The sequence below is a fragment of the Schistocerca cancellata genome, chromosome 9, assembly GCF_023864275.1.
Source record: "Schistocerca cancellata isolate TAMUIC-IGC-003103 chromosome 9, iqSchCanc2.1, whole genome shotgun sequence".
Classification (NCBI taxonomy): Eukaryota; Metazoa; Arthropoda; class Insecta; order Orthoptera; family Acrididae; genus Schistocerca; species Schistocerca cancellata.
In genome coordinates, this window is record NC_064634.1 from 325,163,230 (window position 1) to 325,176,108 (window position 12,879).

Here is a 12,879-nt window from a genome sequence, read left to right on the forward strand (position 1 = left end):
TATGAAGTTGGTGGAGCAGTGGCGAAGTAGTGGTGGCAAGCGACGTGGTGGCTAACTGTACACACGGCTCTTAATGTTTGAATGCTCTTTACAATTTCTTCTTGGTGATGGATTTTTTATATGTTAGAGCCATTCCTTATTACCAAATCCACATCCGAGGCAAAATTCCTTGCAAAACGGCTTCCAAATGCCTCCCTTGGCACCCTCAGTGTGTACCGTGCAACTATTAGCCACTGACTGTGTGCCAGTCCCACCAAGGAGCCGCCCAGTTCGACTACCAAAATCACCTTTTACATTGCTCCAAGCCACTTCTGTTGCGGAGGGACTTCCCTACTTCTTTTATGTTATACAATGTAAGTGTCCTAAGCATAAACAAGCTTCCAACATACAATGTTTTCTTTATAAACATACATATATTATAAAATTTCATTATTATAAACATCATTTAGCTTTTTCCATACATATATTACAAACTTTAAATTTCCTGCCACAAATCAATGACCTTAACTAACAAAGAACAAACACTTCATAATCACAGATACTCAGTTACACAGTATAAACCTACTTCTAATCGATATAGGTGTTACAAAGTGACTAAGGAACTGTATGGATTCAAGAACCCAAACATTATAGCATTTCATCATTCACCTCAAGATATCTTCATCATTCCATCAGGACATGTAGTCTCCACAGATGACATGAAGACTCAAATGGATACATGATAAACTGGGTAAATAATAGCTTTAATTTTTACATGTTGTCATGATGTTCATGTCACAACTGCCTGTGCAACATCCACTTACCTGTAATGAACATCCATGTCAGCTGCTTCCTTTCAGGCATACCTCAATCTGTTAGGTGTATCCAGACCAGGAACTGGTCAACTGAATGTGAATTGCTGACCATTTCCCACTATTAAGTATGACCAAGAAGGATAACAGATCTAGAGACTGACGATGAAGAATAAACCCCCACAGCAGTTCTGTAGAACAAGCTTATCTGAAGGTTATGAGGACAGCTGTCCTTATGTGCTCAATTTCAGTATAATTAAGCAGAATTCATGAGTAATTGCATTTCCTATCTCAACAGAATAATATTCAAAATATGTTACAAACACTATTTCTACACTGTTTTGCAGCAAGTTAATTATCACTTCAGCTGAGGAGTAAGCTACTAATACATTGACTGTGAACTGGCCAGAGTCCCACTATAGATACTGCATATTTCTTAACACCAAACTACAGTTGTCCAACAACTACCCTTTGTCAAGCACCATTAACTATATTTAATGTGGGATCTCACAACATGTCACTAAACATTGTATGAAACAGTGATTAGTTTTCAATGACAGTACATACCTCAGCCTCCCCCCCCCCCCCTCCCCCCTAGGATAAACTGACCTACTAACCAGAGCATGTCCGTCAGTCAGAGGTGGTTTCGGAGACAGATCCTGGTTATGACTGAGCTCCAGTGCCAGGCTGCCACAAAAAGTTGGGCTGGAAAAAAAATGCTATTTTGAGCAAGTTTAAACACACTAATTTAGTCTTGCTACTCGAGACCAAGTGTGTGATCTCTTCTCTTTAATATCTGATATGAGCCATTATATGGTGGCCGAGGCTCTGGTTGGGCAACAACTGTTCATAAGATCAATTTGTACAACTTTACAAGCCTTGATGGATGAAGGTAGCTGTAGAGCAATGTCTGCATGTATGGATTTAAATTTTTTGGGCACTAAACAGCAAGGTACCATTTCTACAGGCCAGTCAAGGGCAAATGTGAGTTATGTGCCCATGCATACATGCAACAGTATCTCATAGGTTGGTGCCTGATGGTTGTGGGGACAGTCAGGTCACCAAATTCACCAGGCAGGTGCAGTGGTTCACCATAAACCAGTTCAGCTGACAGAGTCGAAGTCAACCTTATATGTCGTATGAGTCAAAATCGTCCTTGTAGGTCATACATAGTAGAACAATCAGAAGTGCAGCAGGCCAGTGAGATGCACGGCACCTCAAAGTAGCTTTGAGTGTACTATCACCCAATCATACCATTGCTAAACGGATGGCAACTTGCCGTCTGGTGATATCTGGCACTGCAAAACCTACTTAATGGGCAAAATAATCCAATTCAAACTGCCAACCACAGTCCTTTGTTAAACACATCAAAAAAAGTTTTGCATCACTCCGGTTCCCAGAACACCTGAAGATGGACGTTGACTGTGGATATTGTATCACAGACACAGTCCCTTTGACTGTTAAGCAATGTCACTAAACCCACCCAAAGATGTAAACAACCATGCATGAGCTGCGCCTATTAGATGGAGGGGGTCTGACAGCCAATCAGTTCAAGTCATTCCATCAAGGAAGTGGTATACAGCTGATGCTGAATGTAGTCCAGTCATGCCTAGATGGTCAATACCATAGTTCAATCACATCCACATTGTTACTTTGAGCCAGGAAGGGCTCTCAACAAAGGGAAGTGTCCAGGCATCTCAGAACGAACCAGAGCAATGTTGTTCGGACATGGATTAGATATAGAGAGACAGGAACTGTCAATAACATGTCTCGCTCAGGCCGCCCAAGGGCTACTACTGCAGTGGATGACCACTACCTATGGATTATGGCTAGGAGGAACCCTGACAGCAATGCCACCGTGTTGAATAATGTCTTTTGTGCAGCCACAGGATGTCATGTTACGACTCAAACTGTGCACAGTAGGCTGCATGATGGGCAACTTCACTCCCAACATCCATGGTGATGTCCATCTTTGCAACCACGACACCATGCAGCATGGTACAGATGGGCCCAACAACATGCCGAATGGGATGCTCAGGATTGGCATCATGTGCTCTTCACCAATGAGTGTTGCATATGCCTTCAACCAGACAGCCATTGGAGGCGTGTCCGGAGACAACCCAGTCAGGCTGAGTGCCTTAGAGACATTGTCCAGTGAGCATAGCAAGGTGGAGGTTCCCTGCTGTTTTGGGATGGCATCATGTGGGGCCGACGTACACCATTGCTGGTCATGGAAGGCGCCATAATGGCTGTATGATACCTGAATGCCATCCTCCGACTGATAGTGCAACTATATCGGCAGCATATTGGTGAGGCATTTGTCTTCATGGATGACAATTCACAACCCCATCATGCACATCTTGTGAATGACTTCCTTCAGGATAATGACATTGCTTGACTAGAGTGGATAGCATGTTCTCCAGACACGAACCCTATCGAACTTGCCTTGGATGGATTGAAAAGTACTGTTTATGGATGACATGACCCACCAACCACTCTGAGTGATCTACACCGAATCGCCATTGAGGAGTCGGACAATCTGGACCAACAGTGCCTGATGAACTTGTGGATAGTATGCCATGATGAATACAGGCATGCATCAATGCAAGAGGACGTGCTACTGGGTATTAGAGGTACTTTGATGATGATGATGGATGGTGGAGAGGGTTTTAAGGGCGCACAATGGCAAGGTCTTTAGTGCCCGCTCAGTAACAGATTGAGATGGGTGTCAAAGAAAAGACTCAGAACAATAAGATACAACAGAACGTAAGACACAGGAAACTAGCTTGAAAAAATATGTGCTCCCACACCAAAGCGTGGGACGAAGCATGCCGCCAGCAGTAAAACATGGACAACCCAGGAAGAAAGTGGTAGAGAGAGCTAAAACAATATAGCAGATAGTGGCTGGCTAACCACAAGGAAAAAGGGAGGAGCCAGTCACTTTGCAATACACTAAAATCTCCAGCCTAAAAGTTTAGGCCAGAGTCCAGACACATCACAAAACTTTAAAACCATAGACACACACATCTCATCATTAGCTAAAACACAGGGCAGATCCCCATCAACTTGTGCTTCTGCCCTTGCATCACGGTATAAAATGCAGTCTGTTAAAATGTGCCGGACAGAGATGTGCACACCACAAGTATCACAAATCAGGGGATCCTCCCACTGTAATAGAAAACTACGTGTGAGAGGACAGTGCCCAATCTGAAGACGCATGAGGGTCATTTCTTCCCACCTGAGCACCCGGCAGGAGGTACGCCACGGCCGAGTTGTTGACTTCACTAACCGCAGTTTATTGGCCATCATCGCCAGCCATTCTTCCTCCCACAACTCCATGCACTTCTTGTGGAGTGCAGAAATGACAGACTGCAAAGGAATAGGACACTGGACCACATCCTGCTCTCTGCAGGCCTCCTTGGCAGCCCAATCAGCCTGTTCATTGCCCCATATCCCTACATGACCAGGCAGCCAGCAGAAGGACACCTCCTTACACTGCTGTTGGAGCAAGTACAGCTGGTCATATATCAGCTGGACCATCTCCTCAGTTGGGTACAGATTCTGCAATGATTGTAAGGCACTAAGAGAATCGGGGCAGAGGAGAAATTGATTGCCCCGAACATGTTTCATCTGCTCCAGTGCCTTCACAATCACATGGAGCTCTGCTGTGAAAACAGTATATTCATCAGGGAGGTGAATCCGGGTAACATGATCAGGGAACACTACAGAACAGCCAATGAGATTCTCCTGTTTGGAGCCATCAGTGTAAAAGATGGTAAAACCGTGATGCGCATCTAAAATGTTAAAAAACTGAGACTGGAATGTAAAATCTGGTGTACTATCTTTCTTAAAATTAGTCAAATCTAAAATAAGTCTGGGTCTCCAGAGGAGTCAAGGTGTAAATCTGCTCCAACCGCGACAGAAAACATGAAGACCAACCATATCCATTGCAGAGAGGCAATCCTGTGCACGAATCCCATAGGGCCACATCGCTTGTTGCCGGTTATGAAATAGCCGTGCCAGAGGAAGCTGAGCAACAGTATGGTATGCAGGTGTGTATGGTGTGGACAAAGCCGCCGCATATGAAGTGGCGGTTCACCAGCTCCAGGATGAAATGTCTCCAAGTGGTATCGTAGGCCTTCTCAATGTCAAAAAATATGCCCAGAAGGTGATGATGGTGTAGGAAAGCTTGTTGTATAGCCGCCTCCAGGAGGGCAAGGTTATAGAAGGTGGAGTGAAACATCCTGAACCCACACTGAAAGCAACTAAGGAGTTGCCGGGATTCTAACATCCAGACAAGGTGGCGGTTGACTATCCACTCCAATGTCTTTCCCAAGCAACTAGTGAGGGCAACACTACGGTAGCTGCTCGGTCTCATGTGGTCTTTCCCTGATTTTAAAAAAGGAATTAAAATTGCCTCACACCACAAGTCAGGAAAAAGACCTGACGCCCAAATGGCATTAAAAAGTGTGAGGAGGATTTCTTTGCTGGGCCTTGTGAGGTGCCGTAGCATACTGTAATGGATCCTGTCGTGACCAGGGGATGTGTCACAAGCTGCAGACAATGCAGAATCCAGCTCCCACACAGAAAATGGGCAGTTGTAAACTTCATGAGAGGTGGACTGGAAGTTCAGACTACACCTCTCAACAACCGCTCTTTGGCACTGGAAACCTGGATCCTGACTGGTTGTTGCAGTAACCACGGAAAAATATGCTGCCATAGTCTGGGCAATGTCTCGCGGATCCGTGTGGAGAGTGCCGTTAGCCATTACAGAAGCCATGGGGCACCTCTCCCAGAAATCCTCCTGATGGTCTCCCACACAATGGAACTTTTGGTGGAACGATTAATGGTGTTCAGGAACTGTTGCCATGACCTCTTCTTGCTCTCTCAAATAATGTGGCGACATTTCGCCCTCACCACCCTAAAGGCTGCAGGATTCTCAGCAGTCGGCCAGCACTGGAACCGATGCAGAGCCGCACACCTGGTCCTGATTGCAGAGTGGCATTCAGAACTCCGCCAAGGGACAGGTTGCCTCTTCCGATGGCCTGTGGACTGTGAAATGGATGTGCCACTGGATATTAGAGGTACTGGTGTGTACAGCAATCTGGACCACCACCTCTGAAGGTCTTGCTGTATGGTGGTACAATATGCAATGTGTGGTTTTCATGAGCAATAAAAAGGGCAGAATTGATGTTTATTTCGATATCTATTCCAATTTTCTATACAGGTCCCAGAACTGAGGTGATGCAAAACTTTTTTTGATGTGTGTATATCAAGAGGGCAGCTGAAGGAGGTAACCGAAATTAAAATGAAAGCTACAGCTAGTATCTTTGTTGCACTGTCTGCGACTGGTATCATTTTTGGTCAGCAGTTTTGTGAAGCAGTTTATCATTGTCAGCAAATACCATTGCTCGTCAAAGAGTGGCAGTGACCTGACCAAATATGTATCTACATGAGCAAAACTGCCTATGGCCAAATGTATGTGGTATACTAATTCGCTATATTGACAAGCAAGGCACGCACAAGCTCACTTATGGTGATCCTTTTGGAAACCAGACCAGACAAAATGCTCCAGGACCAACCAGAATGCATTGGCAAGTTATACAAAATCAATGCAGCTCAAGAATCATTTAATTCAGAAATGTGGCAAATGTTGGTAGTAAATTGTGAAATTGATCTCAACCGAATGTATTGGTGCAGTGAATAGCACTGTTCGTAAAATATCGATATAGCGACATTTTTTCCAAAAAAAATTTTCTCTGATACATCAATATTCAAATTGACAATATTTTTATTTTATATTATATTTTTTTGTGATTTTTGGTAAATGTTTGGCACTGTTCTTTTGAAATTATAGTAGAGCATAGTTTTACTATCAAATTATAAAGGAGTCTTACTTGTTTTTGAACTTTCATCGTGTCTATTCTTTTTCTCTGACTGTGAAGGAAGTACTGATAGCACAAAAAGAGGTCTGATTGCACAGGGGGAGGAGGGGGGGGGAGTATCCCCACTCTTCAGAAAATGATGAAGAAAAATCTAAATGACAAGATTGGTCTTTGTTCTGTGTGGAGACAGGTGAAGGGAAATGCTGATATAATCGGTGCTCAGCACTAACTACAGAAACTGCAACATGTAACCTCACTATGCAATTTTGACACTGCAATTGATAGGTCACTGGTGCTTACAGAAATGTAAAAACAGGGAAGTTGACATGAAGTGTTGCAGACAGATCCAATGTGATGAAACCAAATGACAGATCCATCAGACACCTTTTATTGTGCCACTTACATGCATTTACCATTGTCTGCAAAGTGTTTATCACCAGGCATGAATGTGCATCATTTTCCTTTTAGTTCTTTCTCTGAGGAGGGTAATCAGGCTGCTAGCTTGTTGATGTACAGAATATCTATTAATAAACCAGTACTTCAATATACAGCTCTAAAACTAGCAGTATATTTAATTGTGTGGCTAATATTTTTATAGGCTGGTACGTCAATATCTTTTCCATGGATATACAAATACATTTTTTGATATGTAGAAGGCTGATAATAATACTTTTTAAATATACATATATGTATCAGATTCCTGATATTTTTAAAAATATCCATAGTCCTAATAGTGAACACTTATTGTTGTTTTGTAGGAATATATAGGTAAGTGGTTTATGGTCCATAAATATAAGGAAGTCTCTTGCTTGCAAATGAGGATATAAGTACCAGACTGTTTTGTACGCCAGCAACAGTTCATGGTCATAAGAATGAATGCAAGCAGTTGTCACATGTTGTTAACTTAATGTTGCAACAGGGCTCCAGTGGCAAACTGACTGGCAACCACCACCAGAGCAAGTGGTGCTGCATCTTGCACAGGATGAGCAATCAGTGCTGCATCAGTAAGGCTCTGCTTCCCAGTGATAAGAGCCATCCCCAATTCATTTACTGTGTTCACTGAATGGGTGTGGAAGGGTGGAGGAGGAGGGGGCTGCCTTTTGTCTTGGGACCCATGAGAACATATCATTCAGTGACTCTTGCAGCTGTGGCAGATGAGGTAAATGCCAAAAGCAAAAATTAAACATTCCAAGGATGTGGCATAGCTCTTTGAGTGTCCCTGGCTGGTGAGTTTGAGTGATGGCTTCCACCTTTTCAAATAAGGGTGTGGCCTTGCTGAAGAAATAAGATGTCCTAGGAATGTGACTGTGATACATGGAAAATGCACTTACTTTGACTGATTACCACACGTTCAGCACATTGGAAAATTAGTACTTAAGTACTATTGATGTTGCTCTTCAGTAACTGAAAAGATGATGTCTTCCAAGTACATGAAAAACTGGGGAGTCATCAGAGAACAGTCAATAAATCATTGCTGTGATGGTGCAGCATTTCATAATCCAAATGGCGTGATGATGGCTGTTTTGAAATTACTTCCTCCGCTGTGGGTATCTGAGTGAATGCTTTAGCAGAACTCAGAACACTGAACACATGGCTCCACTGAGTATATGATTATCATCTCTCAGAAATAGCACTGAGTATCAGTCTGGTGTAGTCTCCTCATTTAGCTCCTGGCAGCTGATGCATGGGCATCATGCGCTACTGATTTTTTGGTACTAAATGGAGAGGCAATGACCATGGGCATCTAAACATAACACACTTGATTTCAAAGGCTGCTTCACCACCCGAGCCATCCAGATCATTTCCCCTCCACCATCAGGTTTTCTGAATGTGCAGATGGGAGTTATCCTCACAACACATTCTCTGATCGTGTAACTATCCTGGCCTCAAACTATGATAACATATTGTCTCAACACCCTCCAACCAACAGTTTCCACCACCTCTGTCCTATTATCTTCTTCCCATTCACATCTCCGATCCTGTTTATTTGCAGCCCTCTGCCAGCACATCTTCCAGTCTTTCCCTGCTCCTCTCCTTTTTTGCTCCTTTCCCCCCCTTCCCACCCACCCACCCCCCCTTTACCTCCCTGCACACCCCACCAGACAGTGTTCGTCTCTCTCCCCACCCGTACACTACTATCCCTTCCCCTTCCCTGCCCCCTCCAGATTGCTGCCTGCATCCCACATGATAGTTGCATTCCAGCCTGATATGCTGGATGCTGGAGTTTGCAGTCATGTATTCATAAAAATTAATCTTAGTTTAATTAAATAAGCATAAAATAAAATTTCATTGTATCATTCTGTTACCACATACAAGTGTTACCTGACAGTGATGACCCACTTGAATCATTAAGTAAAGCAGTTGCATCAGATCCCAACAAAATGCTTATTTGATTACTAATTTTCTGGTAGACAAGTGACTCATTGTGGGACTGTACTGTTAGCACTGAATCTGGTGTATTTTCTTACGCAGATCATAATTTTTCTTGTCGCTTAACTCATTGTTTATTTTATATTGCTGCTACTCATTTGAGCATAAGACAACACAACTTATCACTGTGTTCAATGAGCAACAGTGCAGTAATAGGTACTGGCTCACAATTGTAAAACAACAAAGGAACGGTACAAGAGAATGTTATTTGTGGCTGGCACATTTTATACATAGGCCCATCCAGTCAAGAGTTAAAGGTTTGCAGTTTCGATTTGGGCTATACGGTGTGCCCGATTATTATCAAGGAAAGACAAATGCCCCAAATCTGATTCCTTTTCTTCCATGCAGCTTTAAGCTACCAGCAGGATTCATATTATTGCACACTCTGCTATAGACTAAAATCATGTAATTTTAGCATTTTCCATTTGTTCCTAAACAGCACTGTAGTTCAAATTCCTATGTTGTAATACAGAAAAAAAACTGAATTCATTGGATGCTTTTTCGTTGCAGAATTTGTTCATGCTCTTGGGGAGCCTGGGGAAGATGATGATGCTGAAGATGAAGATGAAGAAAAGGAAGAGATCTCACCCCTACCCTAAAGAAATGGAAGACATGACAGCTTAATAAATTCTAATGTTACAAAACAGTTCAAATAACAAAATTAAAACAATTTTCACACTTTCATACATTTTGTGCACCTATTCTATGAAACAGGTTAAATAACATAAAAGCATGAACATGACAAAAGTGATTACAATTGAAGATATTATCACTTCAAATAAACTTAGTCCTTCAATGGATTATTAAGTGTACTGCATTTAATTTAATCTATTACTCATGAACATGGAATATGAAAATATATCTCATTACGTTATAAATTTCTTAAAAAATATGTCATGTTTGTCTCACTACATCTTTATAGTATTTTACAAACTAACCCTTCCAAAAGTGTGCATATCAATGAAATTACTTTTGAAAGTATCACCAACAATTTCAAGAGGAAGTATAGTACACTATCTCAGATCACTTTGGCTTTACACGTGATTAGTGATAAATGAACTGCACATCTACATTGTCAAATATATTAACAGTTGCAGTACATCTCCCCTACCCTATGCACACTCTCCCAGTTTCTTCGAAAAAAAATCAATCAGTTAATATTAATGATCTGCAGTATTCATATTAAAGTATTGAAGTGTTTGAAGAAACATTTCTTTTTAAGAAATTAATGTCTGTAGTGTGTAACTGCACTTCATTTCAGTATCCTACATAACTTCTGTGACACTCTGATCTTCTTGGAGCTGTTATGTCAGATGTTAACTCTTCTATCATCAATTTTCACTGTAGCACATAAATTTTGTGTATATAGCTTTACTGCCTGTAGTGCAGTTGATCAGTTATTTATTAATGTTGTTCACATTCAACATGTAATTATGTCTGAAGAGGTATATGACCAAAGTTTAAACAGTAATGATTAAAGCAGTTTCTGCATTTCAATTTACATATCCTGTCTGTAATTAAAGGAAGTTTTTGACTATCACCTGGCTGCATGACACATAAATTATTTGCTCTTTTAAAAGAGAGGGTACTTGTGGCTGCTATTTGCAAAACATATGTATGGTCTGAAATTGTGACTAAAAATAAAAATATATTATCAAACAGAGACTCTTCAGTTTTATTTTACAACAAACTATGGGTTTTTATTACTCCAGTTTTAATAATAGTTGTAACCTTTCATCTGAATGGACTAATGGACTACAGCACAATAAATTAGATGTGCCATTATGTGAGTGTTAGTACACAATATGTATATGAATATATGATTTTAAATCAAGTCTTCAAAATTCAAATGCACACATCTAGTAAAAGATTGAATTTTTCTTTTAATGGATCCCTTACAATAGATAACAGTGTTATATTGTTCAACAAGGTCTATAAAAAGCACTAGGTGTTATTTCAGTTCATTTTGATGTCAGCTCTTACAAGACAATGGCGTTTGGATTTCCAGTTAAGACAAAGAAGTATGTAATAAAATAAAATATTATTGAGAAGGCAAAATTTATAATTTTGTCAGATTATGTATTGAAACAAATAATAAAGGGAAAAAATGAATGCTAAATAATTAACATAATCTCATTCTTTCTAATGTCTAACTTGCAAAACATTAGGACTGTCACTGAAAAAAAATCAAAAAATATATAAAAACAAAAAAATTATTTCGGTGGCCATGAGGCCCAACCATTGTACATTCAAGAATAACTGGACTAGTTTGTGAGCAAACTGTGATGTCTACCTGTTAAATGTATACATGTATGTGGACCAATGCTACATTAATACTGTTCAAAAGTACTGGCATTGCTTAAATTTACATCCTTAGTACCTGACAAAAGGTTATTTGCCTCAACATTCAGGCTTTTATTAATACCTTTCCCTCTATTTACTGACATTTTAATCAAAGCATAAATGCTGAGATTCATAGGTAGAAGAAGTCTCATTCTGTGAAATTAGTTGTTATCTAGTTCATTATGATACTTTTGTCAGAGACAAAGGGTACTAAACATACAAGAGACTGTGGTAATTCAATTGTTGGCATTTGTAAGGGTTAGATTACTTATATCTACATCTATATCTATACTCTGAAAATCGCCATGAGGTGCATGACAAAGTGCACATTCCATTTACCAGTTATTAGGGATCATTCCTGTTCTGTTCACATATCAAGTGCATGAAGAATGATTGTTTGAATGCCTCTATGTGTGCAGTAATTATTCTAATCTTACTCTCATGATCCCTATTGTGAGCATATGTAGGGGGCTGCGGTTTTTAAAATTTTGTTAATCGACCTTCTCAGGATATTTTATGTCAATCTTCAAGAGTCTGACAGTTCAGTTTCTTCAATATCTTTGTGACACTCTCCCATGGATTAAACAAACCTGTGACCATTTGTGCTGCCCTCCCGTTAGTCCTATTTGGTATGGGTCACACACTTTAACAATATTCTAGAACTGGTTGAACTAGTAATCTGTAACAAATCACTTTTGTAGACTACAAACCGTAATCTACAAATTGCTTTACCCACAAATGAACCTATGCGATCATTCCATATCATATCCCTACAAAGTGTTACACCCACGTGTTTGTATGAGTTGGTTGATTCCAATAGTGACACATTGATAGTATAGCCACAGGACGCTAGGTTTCTTTGTTCTGTGAAATGCAAAATTCTACATTTCTGAACATTTAGAGCAAGTTGCCAATCTCTGTACCACATTGAAATCTTATCAAGGCCTGACTGAATATTTATGCAGCTTCTTTCAGAGAGTACTTCATTATAGATAACTGCATCCTCTGCAATAAGCCTGATTTTACTAATAATACTGTCTGCTAGTTTGTTAATACACAATATGAACAGCAAGGTCCCAACACACATCCCTGGGGCTCACCTGAAGTTACTTATACATCTGATGATGACTCTCCATCCATGATGACATGCAGTGTCCCGCCTATTGAAAAATCCTCAACCCAGTCAAAAATTTCACTTGATACCCTGTATGATCATATTTTTGACAATAAACAAAGGTGCGGTACTCAGTCAAATTAGTTCTGCCAGATGTAAAAGAGTTACAAAATCAGCCATGTCTACTACCATATCTAAATGAGGTGATGACACAGTTGCCACCAATGCCTTTATATAACAATATCATATGTCATTAATAGTGCTGTGTTTTAGGTAGTAGATGATGAGGTGTTATATTTATGATAATGAAATAGTA

At 40.5% G+C, this 12,879-nt stretch overlaps 1 protein-coding gene across 1 annotated transcript in view; it reads left to right on the forward strand.

Moving 5' to 3' along the window:
• The window catches only part of LOC126101392 (calcium-binding protein 4-like), a 544,715-nt gene extending 533,944 nt beyond the window's left edge, over positions 1 to 10,771 (forward strand). The window contains exon 9 of the mRNA XM_049912057.1: positions 9,617 to 10,771. Within this exon, the coding sequence (XP_049768014.1) occupies positions 9,617 to 9,705 (89 nt within the window). The 3' untranslated portion in view covers positions 9,706 to 10,771. The remainder of the gene's footprint in view (positions 1 to 9,616) is intronic.
• Positions 10,772 to 12,879: the final 2,108 nt, after the last annotated feature.